At 41.0% G+C, this 17172-nt stretch overlaps 1 protein-coding gene across 3 annotated transcripts; it reads left to right on the top strand.

The window, feature by feature from the left end:
- Positions 1 to 302: 302 nt before the first annotated feature.
- On the top strand, positions 303 to 16876 carry EOGT (EGF domain specific O-linked N-acetylglucosamine transferase). Of its 3 annotated transcripts, none has more exons than XM_068202244.1 (16): positions 303 to 368; positions 1209 to 1433; positions 1788 to 1888; positions 2429 to 2537; positions 2624 to 2718; positions 3818 to 3922; positions 5013 to 5119; positions 6355 to 6458; positions 9004 to 9096; positions 9787 to 9858; positions 10297 to 10383; positions 11463 to 11531; positions 12358 to 12419; positions 13420 to 13539; positions 14501 to 14603; positions 14974 to 16876. In XM_068202244.1, the coding sequence occupies exons 2-16, from the start codon at positions 1224 to 1226 to the stop codon at positions 15118 to 15120; spliced, it is 1584 nt and encodes a 527-aa protein (XP_068058345.1). In that variant the 5' UTR covers positions 303 to 368; positions 1209 to 1223; the 3' UTR covers positions 15121 to 16876. The 3 variants fall into 3 exon arrangements, with proteins under 3 accessions (XP_068058345.1, XP_068058344.1, XP_068058343.1); XM_068202243.1 differs by having other exon boundaries at positions 344 to 368; positions 1204 to 1433; XM_068202242.1 differs by lacking the exon at positions 303 to 368 and adding an exon at positions 926 to 1094 and having other exon boundaries at positions 1204 to 1433.
- Positions 16877 to 17172: the final 296 nt, after the last annotated feature.

The following is a 17172-nucleotide window of genomic DNA, read 5'->3' as shown; positions in this document are numbered from 1 at the left end:
TGGGTCTGTCACACCCGGCCTGGCACGGGATGCCGGGCACCTTCCCGAAGCGGCAGCCCCTCAGCCAGCGCCCAGGCGTGGGGAAGGGACCGCGTGTTTTGGGGCCACCGCCGGGTTCGTGGTGGGAGAGGTGTGATCCGTGTGAAATAGCCCGGGCCCCGGCTGTGTGCCGGGAAAGGGACCCGAGTGACGGCTCAGCACAGTGCCCGGGCTGGGGCAGCTGCTCTCCTTGCTGGGAACGTGTCCCTAGGAGCAGGAGAGTGGCCCGAGGAAATCTCCTTTTGCAGGACGTGCCTAACCCCACCTTCCTCCCCCACTCTAGGTTTCTGTAGCTGGGAAATTGAAGTGGGTCCTCTCAAACCAAACAGGTAAAACTACTTGTATCGTAGGAATTTTGCTAAAGGCTTCAGTTGAAAGCAAGCATGCAAATTTTAACAAATTATAACTCCAAAAAAGGTGGAGTTTAAACACAGGCCATACATTTCTTTTCCTCAGGAAGTAGAATGGTTCAAAGCAGGGGTGTTAGATGAGAAGGCTGTATTAGCAGGAAGGTATGCAGTCAGCTTTAGGGAATACAGATGTGTGGGCCTGTGTGTACATGTGAATATATACAAATACACTTCTATTATATATAAAATTATATATAGAATATTCTCAGTAGTCAAGAACTTTCGTTAACATGATGTTAAGCACTAAAAATAGGCATCCTGTGAGACTTAGCTGTGACCCTCTATTTGTGTCTGCCTATTTTTCCCTCAGCCAATTATTAGTTCAAAATGGAGAACGTGTTGTTTTCATACTTATTTTAAAACTAAAAATCCTTCTTTTCTCACCCTTCCCCCCACCCAGTTCTTCTACTTTTTTTCCCTTCTCACTGGATATTTCATGCTCTATACTTGGTTTCCACGCTGAGCTCTCAGGATCCCTTGGCATTTAGCTAAAGTAAACACACCCATTTTAGCTTGACTGGGAGTTTGTAGTGCGTAATAACACTCAATGACTAATGATTCAAAGATAATCCTGAGGCTGTGCAGTCTGGCCTCTCAGTGAAAGTTTGGTCTTCACAGGAAAAAGAAACCACCCCAGAAATGCAAGTACAAATTCTTTGACTACACGTCTGACTCTGACTGAATTTTGTCCTGTGCGCCTGAAATGCTGCAGATATGTTAATTTCTCTTTTTTTTTCCTATTTTATTGATAAAGTACAGAACTCGCAGGTTGCCATGTTTATGTTGCTTGTGTTTGGATTGCTACTGCAAGAAATTCTGGCTAATTCCCAAGCTGAAAATCCTACTGAATTTCCAAACATTCCAGAAGAGCCGTTCTACAGCTACAAAGCCATCAACTTGCCGGATGAGCATATCCCCTACTTTCTGCACAATAACCAGCATATTGCTGACATCTGTAAGCAGGATGCTCTTTGCCCATACAAAGTAAGTTTGCTTTTTTCCTGTTTGTTTCTTCAAATGTCCTATTGGGGTGGTTTGCCCTTGGGAATTGTAGCAGTTGAAGATGGTGATTAATTGGTCTCCTTGCCAATTAGTCAGGGAAAGGATTTGTCTCAGAACCTATAAAAGACAAGAGTAACATTGCTGTGCAAGTGTGTCCACTTTGGAGCCTCTGCTGTGCATGAGGAATCTGGATGTTGTTTCTCAAACTCTTTTTGAAAACAGACCAAACCAAAAGCCTTTTATGCAAGATTTATGAGCTAGATGTCGTTTAAAAGCTAACAACTTACTTCGCTCATTTCCCATTTTCCTGTTGCAAAACGTGATTCTGTGTTGCAGAAACACTTGAAGAAACTAAAGTCCTGCTGGGGTTATGAGAAATCTTGCAGATCAGAGAACAGATTCAGTTACCCAGTGTGTGACTATGTTGAAACTGGGTGGTAAGTTTAATTTTAAATGTCTGCTGTACATTGTGGTAAAAAAATAGTGTAGTGCTCACTTTGATATAGCTGTGAAGTAAACATTATTGTGACATTTAGAATTTAAAGTGTGATTTTTTGTGGACACCTGTGTATATATATAATGTGTGTATTTATGCAAAATGAGCCTTTCAACATGATTAAAAAATTTAAATATTAAGGAAGAAAATACTGCTAAAAGTGCTTCCTGCCAGAATGTTTTCATTATTCTGATTTAGCCTTGAATTCAGATTCCTAAAATAGCTGTATTTCCTTTCTTAGCTTTAAAAACAGAGGAAAAATGTAGGAAAAAAAAATGTGCACCCTTTTAGGGGAGAATAGCTTTAAATTGTCACTTACATGCAGCTGATAAGTGCTTCCTGTTTTGGCATCTTAAATGCCAATAAAATAACTGGCTGGTTCTTCTGTTCCATTTTCAGTGGAAAAATGTGATCCGTTGAAGTTATTACTAGGATTGAGCAGCAGAACCTTGATTTGTTTCCTCTCTCCCTCACACATCAGGGCAAGTGACATCGAGACAGCCCAGCAGATATTTTGGAAACAAGCAGACTTCGGCTATGTTCAGGAGAGGCTCAGTGAAGTGAAAACCCATTGCAAGCCTGCAGCAACAGTAGGTATTTCTGATAGATGTGATACTTTGCACTTGTTTTTAAAAATAATTTTTGTTATTGACGGAATTCCACTTGTTCTTAACAGGGGGATTCATCTCTGACCTGCTCCCAGTACCTTCAGCATTGCAGAGCAACGAACTTGTACATTGATTTACGAGCTGTAAAGAGAAACCACGACAGGTCTCTGATTTGCCTGGGTTATAGCAAAAAAGGGATGTCAGGGAAAAGGATTTGAGAATTTGTTTAACAAAGCTGATTTGCTTGTTGCTATGGGTTTTACTTTTTTTACTTTTTACTGCTGATCAGAGGCTTGTTGCTGAAGCCCTGGAAAGGTTTACCCCTCTTCATTGCTGGCTGCTGCTGGTGGTGTAAAAACCCAAGTTGTCACTTTTATGGAATGATGATGGGTTATTGAAATCCTCCCTGATGGAAGAGAGGAAGACGTTTTTGTGTCTTCAGTCATGTCCTTCCTTGATCGGATGATGTGCAAAATACAATTGCTTTTATCTGAGGAACCAAGACCTTTCCTGTGCCTTTATACCAGATTCAGGAGCTGCATTTTTAGGTACTGAGTGACTGAGGAGAGATCTGAACCTGGATCTTCTACATCCTGAATTAAAAAGCTAAATATTGGAAACTGGATGAAAAAACCATACCAGTGGTGCTGACATGACCCTCTGACTTGTCTTTGAAGTCAGTGTCTTGATCTGGTTCATGACTGAAAGTGATATTACCCTTCAGAATGGGTTTTGTCATCATCACAGCCTGTCCTGAAAGCTGATTTAGACAGTGCTTTTAGCTGGCAACTTGTTTTCAGGAAGTTTATTCTTGTATCTCACTCTTAATGTGTCATATAAAATCCTTGGGTAGAAAAGTGGGTTGTGAGATCTGAGGTAAATTTCAGTAAGAAATTGTTAGAAACAAACAAGAACTCCAATCAGTGATGGTCCTGTCATGGCAGTGATGCATCACTGTCATGAAGCAAAATTTGATTAAATTACTTATGTGGGTATGTGTAAATAACTCTTAATAACATCCTGGGTGGATTATTGCTGCTTTCTAAGGTGATGCCCAGACCTTCAAGGACACCAATATCTTTATTTGGGAATTGTGGGAAATTCTTGATTTACACTGAGGAAAATACTCAGGTTTTAAATATGTATGAAGTGCCTTGCTGAACTGAGACTAAGCAGCACTGGCTTGAGTATGTAATTGAGATTGCAGGACACTGGTAGCCCTGCTGCACAAAAGCTGATAGACTTTTACTCATTTGCATTAGATTCAAAGAAGACTTTTTCCAGAAGGGAGAAATTGGTGGTCATTGTAGCCTTGATGTTCAAGCATTTTTGGCTGAAGGTCAACGCAAGAGCCCTCTGCAGTCTTGGTAAGAATCTCTTCTCAAGGCTGCTTCCAAGTTCACTTGCTAATTAGTTTTTATTTTTGTCATTGGCATTACCAGCTGTGTGTAGAGGATTTCATACTGAGGAAAGACTTGCTCCATTTAAGGTCAATTTGAGAGTTTGATATTAGAAACCTCTGGTAACTACATCTCTGCAGAAAGTCTGAACCACACTGTGTAATTGTGTCCTGCCTCAGTTGCAGCAGAAAAAAATGTGAAAACACCTTGCAGTTGGAAGTTGTAACCTTCAGGTGTTTTCTGGGCAAGGTGCTGGTGCTGTGCCTCTAATCTGTGTGTGGAAGGGGTGATTGTTTTGTGGTGAGATGCCTTGAGGCTGGCCCTTGTGTGTGAGTTCCCAGAGCCCTTGGTGAGGATGATCTGGATGTCTCACACGGCATTCCCAGGGAAGCTGGGCTGGGAATGTGAGGAATGTGAGTCCATAGGCTGAGTAGGAAGTGCAAAGCATCACAGTTTGCATGCTAGCACTTCAAAGCTGCCTTGCCAGTTAATTGATGAAAGAACTGGAGCCATTAAGATCCAGATCATAATTAATTCTTATACTTTGCTTGTGTTTTCTTTTTCTTCCCCCATTTTTTATTGATGTTTGATTTAAGTCAAGAGCTGTTGCAGAGGAGGAAGACTTTCCCCTCTACCTGCTATTGTCATCACAGCTGCTCATCCTTGTTTAGATGCAGGAACAATAAATACTGCCTCTACATTCATTATTCCAAACAAAGCATGGAAATCTCACTTAAGTGTCTCTGGCAAGGCAGATCAAATTGTGTGGAGTCACAGATCCAGGCTCTGAGGCTCTTTTTACATCCCTGCTGCCTTGATTTGGAGATCAAAGGTGCTGTTCATTCCTGAGATCAAAGGCAGTGTTTAACCTCTAGAAGCCCTGAAGAACCTTCCATTATAATTTCAAATAATTTTAATTGTCAGACTCTATCAGTTTTCAGCAGTCCTTTTAACTGAAATGGACTGGAAGGACAGTTACTACATCTGAGACATATGAAGTACAGTTGTTTAAATGTGTTGATGTCAAAGCATATTCTGTGTGATTGAATCTTTCTAGGTTTGCAGAACTCCAGACATTCACTGCATTAGACTTCAGGCCTCTAGAAGATGGGAAGTGTGACATTGTTATTGAAAAGCCAACATACTTCATGAAATTAGATGCAGGTAATTGGTATCTTTAGTTTTTTGATTTTTGTTTTTTTTTTTTTTTGTACAGCAGTAAAAAAAGCTCATATTCAACTTGCCCATCTACATTATGCCTTTGTGCCAGTTCAATTGTAATATGAAAAATTATGTGAATTTTTAGTTACTTTTTTGGTGTAGTTCCAGTGACAAAATTGGAAACCGAAATTTGAAAATCTTATCATTTCCCACAGTTGATTAAAAAAAAAAAAAAAAAGTCAGAACGATTTCCTGTTGTTTGCCCTGCACAGTTGTTCTCTGGACTGTGGTTTGGCAGTGTTTTGTCTTTGTGCCAGAGGCTGCTCTGACTGTGTTTCTGCATGACAGGTTCCCTACCATGACACACCAAGTATGGGTGTCTGTGTCCTGCAGTACGTGCTCAGCAGCAGGATCTGTGTGCTTTGGAGGACAGGGAAGAGAAGTGGTGTTCCAAGAGCAGCACCCAGGCAGGAATCTGACCTTTTTGGAGCTTCAGCAGCCTTTCTGCTGGCGCAGCACCGTTTGCAGGGCAGTGTTGGTGGGGGAGGCTGCTGAGGATGTGGACAAGCAGCAGCTGCAGTGGGGTGAGCTGTGCTTGGGTGCTCTGTCCCTGTGGCACACAGCAGCTGTGACCCCAGCTCCTGCTCTTCCCCGGCCACTGCCTGACATTTGAAGCAAAGCTGCTGCAGGGAACTGGGCTGTGTTGCCTCCTTTGTGTTCCCTCCTTGGTTTCATGGGAGATTTTTGTGCACCAAGAATGAACAAGAGAGAAGACCTGAGAGATGACTTGGGCTTGGGCTCTTGTGAAAGTACAAGTTGGGTCTTGTGGTCCCACAGACAGAGCTTCCCTCAGCCCCACTAAAGCAGAGCCCAGAGCTGTGCCGAAGGCCGGTTCTCATGTTTCCTCGTGTCTGACTGGGCTGTGTTAAAGCAGGAGATCCTTTCATATCCTTCAGAAAGCAGCTGCAGACTGTAAAGAGAAATAGCACATGAAGCTCATCTTATTCTTTCTTTTGGCTGCTCTGTTTTTTTTTTTTTTAAACACGTTTTAACTCAGATTTCTTTCCTTGATTCCTTCCTTTTAGAGGTTCCTCTTTTAGGGTGTATTATGAGGATTCAAGGACTTAGAAGCAGGGGAAGCTAATATAAAATGCAGGATGCTAATCAGGAAAAATGCATAAACCAGTAAAAGTGGAGCAAGTAATGCAGTGTTTTGCTAACAGCTCTTTCTTTCTCAGGTGTTAATATGTACCATCACTTCTGTGACTTTGTCAATCTTTACATTACCCAGCATATCAATAATTCCTTCAGTACTGATGTCAACATAGTCATGTGGGACACTGTAAGTCTGCTCTGCTTTTAACATATTTGTGATGGGTTATATTTCTGCTTTATAGAGGCTCTGAAGGTTTTAGTAGCCAATCCTTAGCTGTCTTGTGGCCATAGCCACGTGGAACGGATAAATTTCTGGATCCTTTTAATAAAGGTGCATGAGTAATAGTTAGAGAACAGATTTTCTATGATAAACCATGTGCTGTTGGAATGCTCAGCTTTGCTAGCACATAGTCATGCCTTTTTTTGGTTATGCCATAATTTGCCCTTTTTTTGACCTCAAAAATAATCTGATCAGTATTTCTAATTTGTAGCATTTGAAGTTTTAACTGGTTTTTGTAGGTTTTTTTCTCATGGAATATTGACATAGATTTGCTCAACTGTTTGCTCTATATTTAAAAAGAAATGCAGTCTTGCACAATTGTAATCAGTAATGTGCAGCCTGTAGTAAAGAAAACAGCTAAATTAAATCCTTATATATCTTCAAACAGAATTTAATATTTAATTCCTTCAAGTAGCCTTCTTGCAGTTACTTCCCTCAGTCACCTCTCACATTGCCATGATAACATAAAACAAGTTTTTACATGGGGCTGTTTCTGCTGTACAGCTGAGTCAAAACCATGTGTTTGAGTAATACTAGTTTTATTGGACAGTGTTTAAGTTGTGTAGGAGGGTATTAAACTAAATAAAAAACAACTGGGCAATTTGTAATATGCCAGATAACGTGCATAATTAGGTCCAGAAATAACAGTTCTTGAATATGTCACTGTCCCACACCTGTTTTGTGATCATAAATTGCTGAGTTTTTTCTCTGAGCATTTAGTGCTAGGATAACTAATCTTCAATGGAGAACTGCAAATACCACCTGCTTGTTGTTTAATGAGAAACCTGTATGGCTAGAAGAGACTCTTTTTTCTAATACTATTGTATTTTAAAACTAAAATCAGTGCTGTCTGTCAGATAAGTGAGCTCTCTAGGTGCTGCACAGGACCTGCTAATCCAGCTCTGATGGCTTTCTGAAAAGCTCAGGTGTCAGACAGCATTGTAAATTACTTTGAAAAGCAACTCTTTGTCTTATATCGCAGAATCAAATAACTCTTTCAGATGTGCCATTCAAAGTAGTGCCACACTGTCATCAATTTAAATGAGCATTACCTGCTCAGGCAGCTGGAGTTCATTGCTATGCAAAACCAGGTGATGGCACCAGTCAACTACTGATGAACTGTGCTCATCAAAAGGTGGATTTGAGTTTATTATTCATTCTCTTTTTTGTCTTCCTTGATATAATTAGATTTGGCCATACTTCCTGCCTGCTGTTCTTATTAAAGAGTAATGCCCTTAGATGTAGGTTAAACAAAGCAGAAGATGAGTAGGAATTCCACTGGGTGTTGGTGTGCAGATCATCTGTGAATGCAGGGAAGAAATGTTTATAAAGCACTTTTAAGGAGAGCAGAGAGGGTTAGAGAGTGGTGCTTTCATCAGTTCTCCACTTCTAATCTGGGAGAGCAGTTCTTGTAATACATGGCCAGAAGGGAGTGTGGATTGTAAAATTTATTAATACCTAATGGCAGAGCAAGAGGAAGGCTTCTTGAACTGAAGGAAATCTGGTGCCCTTTAGATTGTTTTACATTTCACCAGATATCTCTTCTCTCCTGCTATCATTTGTAGTCCTATTTTCAAATTTCTTATTTAGAATGTTCCCACGCAACCTTCCAAGCAGCCTGAGCTAGCCCCAGAGTTGAAAGGAAGCTTTAGTGAGAATCTGCACCGGGGCTACCGAGGGCACATTTAATTGCATTCAAAGAGCCAGAGGTGGTGACTCAGCCCTGGGATGTGTAGGAAAGGTGACAGACTGAAGGCAGGAGCCCCTGCTGCTGGGAGAGCGTTGTAGGGAGTAGATGGCTCTGTAAAAGCTCCTCACAGAACGTGTCTGCAAAGAGGAAATTTTTTTACTGCTCTGCATAGAAACGCCCCTAGGTGTTTCTTCCATCAAATCAGATCATTGCCTTCAGTTTGTGATACATGTGCCATATGCAAGTGACAATCCCAAAACAGGCAAAAATGCAAAATAAGCTAGTTGTGACTTTTTACCTCAAACTTCAGTGCTGCATTTGAATTCCCAGAGGTTTTATTTTTTTTTTTTTTTTTTTTAAATCTCAGGAGTTAAAATTCTGGCCTCCTACCATCCCTATGTTTGTGTTACTTCAAATTTAACTTGTGTTCTGTTGACTCTGGGAAAAGTAGTAAGGAATTCTCACTCCTAACTCAGAAATTATAATCTGCTACTGAAGAAATTGTCTAGTTTGCTAATTTATAGAAGTTTTTATTAAAAAGTAACCACCTGAGAGGTAATTTGAGTTACCTGCCAGTGCAAACACAGAGTTTGGTGCTGCGTAATGTCTGTGTTCTCTGTTAGGCTGCCTTGGGTCCTGTGGTGGTGTTGTATATATTAACTGTATTTAAACTCATGTACAGAACCTGTAAATCATGAAGAGAGGTTCTAGTATGCATTTTTGTAATTGTTACGCCCTTGGGTTTTTTTGCTTTCCTCCCAGAGTTCATATGGCTACGGTGACCTGTTCAGTGAGACATGGAAGGCATTTACTGACTATGAAATAATTCACTTGAAAACTTTTGACTCTAAAAGGGTATGGAATTCTATATTTTTTTTAATTCATGGTCACTAGGGAGCAAATATGACAACTTCCCAAACTTCTTGCAGTAACGGGTGTTCCAGAGGAAAGCATTAATACTCTCCATTCATGTTTAATTTGTGTAATATGAGTATTGTGCCTTAGGAACAAGAGACAGAACTGTAACCCGATTCTGTGATGTGTCTGTCCTTTATATAGATGGACCTAGCTTTTGTGTCCTGAGAGGTGGTATTTATGAATGGGTTTTCCTTCTGCAGGACTTCCAACTGAAGTTAAGCGTTTTCAAATGGTCTTTCTGAAGTCTTCTGATTCCTCCTGAGGTGTTTATTTCCCCCTGGAACTCTTGGCATTCCTGCTGCTTATCATTAAAAAAAAAAAAAAAATTACACCAAAAAAATGCATCCATCCAGAGCTCATTTCAGCTTCTTCAATCTAGTCATAAACTCCCTAACTGGTTTCCTTCTCTTTAGTCCGTGTTTGTTCTGCTTTGGGGCGTTTTCATCACCTCTTCCCACACTCGCATGTCCCAAACGAGAGCTGTTTTGGGATCTTTGTTCTATTCATTTGAGGAAGTCGGGCTGTCCTTGGCAGGAGCAGTAATTGCTGGCTCATTAGGAGCAGGGCTGGCAATGAATGGGCCGGGGGAAGGAGCAGTGGGGTGTAACTCCTCTGATCCCCTTCCAGGTGTGCTTTAAAGAAGCCGTGTTCTCTTTGCTGCCTCGGATGCGATATGGATTGTTCTATAACACACCCCTGGTGAGTCCCTTTGTCCATCCATTCCCACCAGGAGGGTGTGGCAGGGCGGAATCTGAGCTGGGGAATCCCTCCTCTATAATGAAATACACTGCAGTGAAGGCTCCATCTCCAAATGGAACGATCTTCCCTAAATATTGGGATTTTAAAGTTATTCCAGCTGGTTGTGTGCAGTCTCCTGTGTCAAAGCTCAGGAGGTGCAAATTATTCCTCTTTAATGGGTAGGCACTGTGAACTAACTGGTATTTTTGCTCACACACTCAGGCTCCAGCACTAGAGTTTATATTTCTTTCTAAACTAAAGTGCCACTTGTGTTGCAGTGAATAGCACAGTGCGTGATACTGGGCTTTTGTTCCACAAGAATGGTAAAAACCTGATCACAAAGCTCAGTTTTCTGAGCGAAATAACTTTGTGTATTAACAGTTCCTTTTTTAATTTCAGATCTCTGGCTGTCACGGCACGGGGCTGTTCCGAGCCTTTTCTCAGCATGTGCTACACAGATTAAATATCACCCAGGAAGGACCCAAGGTGTGATAACTGCACAATGCAGCTGCAACATGGAGCTGGTGGTTCTTGCCAGAGAACAGCAGTGGGAAACTGAACCCACTGGGGAATGGGGGTGTACCTGTGTACTTTTTGTCCTTTCCTGTGGTGTTTAGGGCTTGTTTTTAACCTGCAAAGGCCTTCAGAGAACATTTGTCTGTGTTTGTGGAAGTTGCCCTTATGTCTTATTTCTGTAGGACAGACTTTAGAGCATTCTCCTTCTGACCTTAGTGTCTCATCCCTGTGTCCATTCTCTGTGCTGGAGGCCTTGGTGTCCTTCCTAGCTGAGTCAGACACAAGTTCCATGGAGCAGCAGTGGGGATCCCACAGAGCAGAGCAGAGCTTGCCCTTTATCAATCCCCTTGGATACTGCTGAGCTCGGACCAGAGCTGGAAACAGAGCAGTCTGGTGCTTGCATGCTTGCCCAGCACCATCTGCCTGGTCTGGGCTTCTCTCCTGCTCACACTGATGGTTTTTGCACGTTGCCTTGGTGGCCAGGGCAGCTCTGGGCTAGTTGAGGTTGAAGTGTCTGCTGGAGAGTAGCCACGTATTATTGCTGAGGGGCACATTCAGAGCTCTGCACAGGCAGTTAGTTATGCTTCTCCTGCTGACACTAATGGGAGCCATGCAGTTAAATCTCTTTATTTCACTTGGAACGCTGACCCCTGTGAGTCCAATTAATTAAAAGAGGTAAAAGGAGGAGCTGTTATAGAAGTAAAATATTTTTTTTTCCCAAGGAACTTGTGCACAAGCCATCCAGAAAGCTGCTCTCCTGCTTTCAAAAACTGCCAGATAATGTGTAATACAAAGGCTCTTTTGTACTGAATAAAAAATATTTAGTTCTTGGTTAATAATCAGAATTTCACAAAGTTTTTGATGTTTTGAATCTGTCAGAAAATATGACATGCATTTTAAGGTGGTTAAACCATCTATTTATTACATGTGGAAGGAACATATTTAGTTGCTCAAATAATTGCCAGAAGTAAATATGGAAGAGTTTGGGATTGGTTTTTTTTTGTGAGGGCTGCCTCTTAGCTAATACAGTGCTGCTTCTTTCTTTTTAGGATGGGAAAATTCGAGTCACCATCCTCGCACGCAGCACAGATTACCGGAAAATATTAAACCAGAATGAGGTGTGGTCCTTTATATCTTTAAAACATATTTGTTAGAAGTTATATTTTGGTTATTGGATTGATTTTTTTTTCCAGGTACAGCCAAAACATCTATTTTCTGGCAAATCTTGGACAAATATGTCCAATGTTTATATTAATTTCTTCTGAAATGTCTTCTAGGCAGTCTCCATTTCTGTACCCCAGACACTGAACCTTGCTGCCCTTTCTAAATATCCAGTAGAAGACTACAAATGTAATACTAAAAGTATTTGCTCTGAGCAAACAGACACTGCAGATCTTCTGATAAAATTAAATTATTTCACTTTCAAATTATTCCTTTTATTTATAGCATCTCCAGTGTTGAAGTCTAAAAAAAACCCTTTGTAATGCCTGCAAATTGAAAAGTACAAGCCCTTGTATCAGAGTTTGTGCACTCAGAACATAATGAATTTTCATATTGATTTATGTTTTTGAATCATGCAACTTCGTGGACTTGTGTAAAATCTTCTTTTGTGGTAAAATGATATTATTTAATGTTTTCATACCTGCTTTCATTCTTTAATATTATAGCCTGACAAAAATGAATTTGGATTATCACCCCCACCTTATGTAGGGGGAAACTGAGGCTCATGTGATGCAGCAGCTCAGTGGCAGAGCAGACAAAGCAAAGGATTTGTGTTTTTCTGCCGGGCTGTCCTCAGTTGATGCCTCCACTGCTGCACGTAGTTTGTGTTCTGGTAAAATGGCAAAGACAGAAGTTGGTTTTATCTTCACCAGGTCAGGAGTGCAAGGGAGCAATTAACTGAAGGGGGACACCAAATCCTTGTCTTTTTATTATTCTCCCCAGCTTGTGAATGCTTTGAAAACAGTGTCAACGCTGGAGGTCAGAGTGGTGGACTACAAGTACAAGTGAGTTGGGAGAAGAAACTGGTGTGAGCTGCTGCTGCCTGTGGCTGCTGCCAGCTGTGTCTGTCCCCAGGGCTGACCTGGCAAAATCCAAGGACTGGGAAGGAAAATGCTGAGTGAGGTGGTCGAGCACACCCATTCCATAATGCACTAGTTAGGGTTAGTAGGCTCAGCTTAAAGCTACTGTACAATGAACAAGGTTTGAAATCCCTTTTGTTCCCTCTCCCAAAGCCAGCTGTGTTGCCATCACCTTTTTGCATATTGCTCTGCAATAACTGTGTGAAAAGGGGTTTCTCTTCTATTATGTCAGTGTCTTACTTTATATGAGCCTTAGTTTAGTAATCAGTAATAACTCTGATTATTTGCTGCTCTGGTGGTCCCTGAAGACACCACTTGAGGTCAGTTTGTGGTGCCAGGTGTAGTAGGCACTGTGCCAGGAAGAAATGAACTGAAGGAAAAGTTCCCAAACAATGCATGCCCATCCCAAATAGCAGCAGCTGCACCTGGAGCTGTCATGAATCATGTAGGAAGAGCAGGAAACTGAAGCAGCACTGAGACATCCTTGTTCTGACCAAACAGAGACAGTGGGAGGATGTTTATTTGTTAATTTTGCATTACACTGAATGCAGTTCAGAAACAGGTCTTTTATGCTGGGTTTCTAAGTTTTGTTTGGGGTATTTTGTTCTTAGTTTTTGGGGGTTTTTTAAGGTGATGCATTTTTTTAAAAGGCGAGTAAGAAGAAAAACCCTTAAACTTGCAAATACTTTAAGTTGACCAAAATATTTTTGAAACAAATTCTTGAGAAGTTTTGAAACCTGCCTGAATTTCTTTTCGTTCCATGCTGAGTTACTGCTGGCTGCAGCACTTGTGATTCTTAGTATTGTTCCTTGAAAAATCAGTTCTCTCTTCCAGTATTCCCTTCAGCCAATTTTGTGCTTTCCCCATGTTCTGCTGGGTGGATAGAGCTGCCACATCATCACCACTTTTGTTGTGCTGTCTGCAGGGAGCTTGAATTTTCGGAGCAATTGAGAATTACCCACAACTCTGACATATTCATTGGGATACATGGAGCTGGCCTGACCCACCTGCTCTTTCTGCCAGACTGGGCTGTTGTATTTGAGCTGTAAGTCTGTTTATCTCTCCTTCCCTCTCTTGCACACACAACTGCTCCTGTTTGTTGCTGTGTGTTAATGAAGCCTCTCCCTTCCTGGTATTTGACCATCAATGTTTGTCTTGCAGCCTTGTGTAGACTTTATATTTGGTGGCCTCTTCTCCTGGGGACCAAAACAGAGCTTTCAGTATAAAATACAGTGTCATACATATCATACAGGCTTAGCCTGTGATTTCCTAATCTTCCATGGTATAAATATAATGGGAAAATGGCAAATAATGAGAAAACCTCATTGCTCAGGTTCTGCCTGGTGAGTCTGAGGTGTAAGGATGTTTTAGTGATCCAGGTGAATGGATTATGCATGTTCAGGGCTATTATTGACATGAATTGATTACGTGCTAGCAATCCCCTGGAGGTTTTTATTTCCTCCTTTTTCTGCTCAGGACATGAGCACCAGCTTGCTGGCCAAGGTCAGTTTTGTGTTGTTGCGTTTTGCCTACATTTCTCTTGTAGCTTCCTTTAAAAACATATTTTATCACCAAGTAGGGGTGTTAGCAGACACTCCAATCTACTGAACAAAGCAGAAATCCAGAATGCTTGTTAGATGAACTCTGAATTCTCTCTCCTGGAAAATTCTGCTGTGGGAAAGCTGCAGAACTGTTTTGCAGCGTAGTCTTGGCTCCAGAATGTTTTGTCCAGTCTCCAAATAAGTTCAGAAAGTCAGGGGCTGTTTTTCACATGTCCAGGAGCTGCTGCAGCTGGACAGGGACATATGTGACATGCAGATGTGCCTCAAACTGCCTCCAAGGCCACATCTGGAGAGCAGAAAGCAGCCCTTGCTGTTGTTTCTGAATTTGTCCATGGTTTTGATGCCTCAGAACTGGACAACAGACATTTCAGTTTTCTCCTGTTTCACCCTGGTAACTTCAGCATAACCTCTGTAGGTAAATATGTTTTTTCTGCTTGTCCCTAGATACAATTGTGAAGATGAACGTTGTTACCTGGATTTGGCAAGGCTGAGGGGCATTCATTACATCACTTGGAGGAAAAGGAATAAAGTATTCCCTCAAGATCAGGTAATGATGGCCACATTGGAAGTGTGAAGTGCTGTAACTGAAGGACTTCACAGTTATCCTGCTGTGCCTGCCTATGTTCTGGTATTTGAAATATGATATTCATTCTTAAGGCCAAATTAACTTCCCCGTTAAGATTAAGAAATCATTTGATATTAATGGTTGAGGGAAGAAGAGAAATGAAATTAATTGGCCATGAACCATTCATAGCATGGCTGTTATGCAGTTCCTTTGCTGATTCTTTTGCCTCAGAGCAGATCAGTGGATCAGGAGTAATAAATTTAAATGGCAGATCCTCAATTTTTTTCTTGCTTTTTTGAATGGAAGATGTATTGATCTTTTCTGTCTAAAAGTCCTTATCTTGTTTTTCTAGGGACACCACCCAACACTGGGAGAACATCCAAAATTTACAAACTACTCCTTTGATGTGGAAGAATTTATGTATTTGGTGCTTCTGGCTGCAAATCATGTTTCACAGCATTCAAAGTGGCCATTTAGGGTAAAACATGATGAATTCTAAATTAGACTTCTGGCTGAAATACTGTTTTTAATTATTCACAGAATGGCCTGGGTTGGAAGGGATTTTAAAGATCATCTCATTCCACCCCCTGTCATGGCAGGGACACCTTCCACTATCCCAGGTTGCTCCAAGCCCTGTCCAGCCTGGCCTTGGACACTTCCAGGGATCCAGGGGCAGCCACAGCTTCTCTGGGCAGCCTGTGCCAGGGTCTCACCACCCTCACAGCAAAGAATTTCTCCCTTGTACCCAATCTAAACTCACTCCCTGTCAGTTTGAAGCCATTCCCCTGTCCTGTCCTGTCACTACATGCCCATAAAAAAATAAATTCCCCCCTGTGAGGGAAATAACCCATTATTAATTTGTCAGACAACTTCTTAGCTCCATAACTTGTCTCTATAACTCCTTTCTAATCTGGGAGGTTTTGATATGTACAAACTATTTTTCAGACTATTTCTGGTTTTTTGCACTGTATTTCTACATTCCAGATTCTGAAATATTTTTTATACAAAGATATGTCCACCCATTTCATGTAATGTTTTCTGGGGTAGATCCAGGGTCAACAGACACTGCAAGCTTCTGCTTTAAATTTAGAAACATTTTCACATTAGAGAGCATAGTCTTATGATTTTGTATTTAAATATAAACTTTGACTCTTGTCCCTGTAGTTATAAATGCTCCAATACAAGAGATCTGCACAGTAGGTTCAGTCAGTTTTCTGTCTCAGAGCAGGTAAATATTTTCCTAAGTGAGTACTTAAAATTTCAGGTAATCTGGGTATTTCATACTTTTTCACAAAAACTAGCACTCTGCATTGGAAAACTTGAGCAAATTGGAATAAAACTTGATTTTTTGAGGATTCTAAAGGGAATAGCCTTCTAGTTCTTTTAAGGACAAGTGATAAAATGTACAGAGTGTCTTTCAGTTGCAGCTGAAAGGAAAGGAACTGATGAGGAACCTTGTTCTTGGAGTCACTAAAAACCTAATTTTTAATATTCTTGTTTCCTCAAAATGTTGAAGAGCTAATCCAGAAAACTTTTTAAATGAAATAATTCCAAAGCCAGTAGCACAGTTCACTGTTTTCAGTGAAGGGAATATTAAACCAAAGCTGAGTTCTTTTTGAAATTCCCCCTGGAGCTGAGATGTTCTAGTGGGGAAAATACAGGTAGTAGTTTTTTTTGTCTTAAGTGGTGCCAGAAGGATGTGTAGAAGAATCAAGTTCAGTGAGACAAAACCCTACAGTTCTGTGTTAAGTTATGGATTTTTGGGGAATGTGTTCCCGTGCTGGACTTGCAGTTCAGCCATACAGTTCAGGTGGCTTGGGGCAGGCACACATTTGTATGGAAAAGCAGGAGAGCTCTGGTAAATACAAACATTACACTGCTCTAGTTGTAGATGGCATTGACTTCCCTTCCCCAGCAATTTCACAGAGTTTGGGTGCATTTACTGACCTGTCTGTACAGGTAGGGATGAGTTACTGTAAGCACAATTTTCATATAGATCTCTCAGACCTTAATCAGTGCATAGGTGAAGCTGGGTAGAGCTGAGACCTTCATGGATTTTGTGTATGTGGTGCAATTCTTCCTGGAGAGTGTTGTTTTACTGAGGGAGAAAACTGTTTCACTTTAAAGGACCATAGAAGCAAAATTGCACTTCTTAATATGAGGGTGTGGGGGAACAAAAAGCCCTTGAGCAATACCATTTCCTGTCTTTGTATGTGTCTGTTGGGGTTTTTACCTTGTGGGATTTTTAAAGTAAACGAATTGTATAAAACTTAAGCCAGTAAAATGTTTGTGTTTGAATGAAACCAAGTCAAAGGAAAGATGACATTTAATTATGAACTGTGCACATAATTATTTTTAATAAAAAGCTTTTTAATTTTTAAAAAATGTAAAATTTTTGGTAGTTTGCCAGGTTTTAGAGGCAAATGTTTTAAATACTATTAATTGCCTGGAGCCACATGTCTCTGCTTTCTCTTGCCATGACAGGCTGATGTTCTGAGGTCCGAAGTGACATTCAGGTCTATTTACTTAAGAATCATTGAGAGGTGATGCT

Source organism: Anomalospiza imberbis, chromosome 11 (genome assembly GCF_031753505.1).
Source record: "Anomalospiza imberbis isolate Cuckoo-Finch-1a 21T00152 chromosome 11, ASM3175350v1, whole genome shotgun sequence".
NCBI classification, from domain to species: domain Eukaryota; kingdom Metazoa; phylum Chordata; class Aves; order Passeriformes; family Viduidae; genus Anomalospiza; species Anomalospiza imberbis.
Note: the sequence above shows the minus strand (reverse complement) of the source record. Positions and strands in the feature narration are given on the sequence as shown.

What these genes read in the sequence shown, in the direction of transcription:
- EOGT (XM_068202244.1), top strand. Translation starts at nt 1,224, where the DNA reads ATGTTTATGTTGCTTGTGTTTGGATTGCTACTGCAAGAAATTCTGGCT. An exon ending in AAACTTTTGACTCTAAAAGG is followed by an intron (nt 9,097 to 9,786) that starts GTATGGAATTCT and finishes ATCCCCTTCCAG; the next exon opens with GTGTGCTTTAAAGAAGCCGT. An exon ending in TCACCCAGGAAGGACCCAAG is followed by an intron (nt 10,384 to 11,462) that starts GTGTGATAACTG and finishes CTTTCTTTTTAG; the next exon opens with GATGGGAAAATTCGAGTCAC.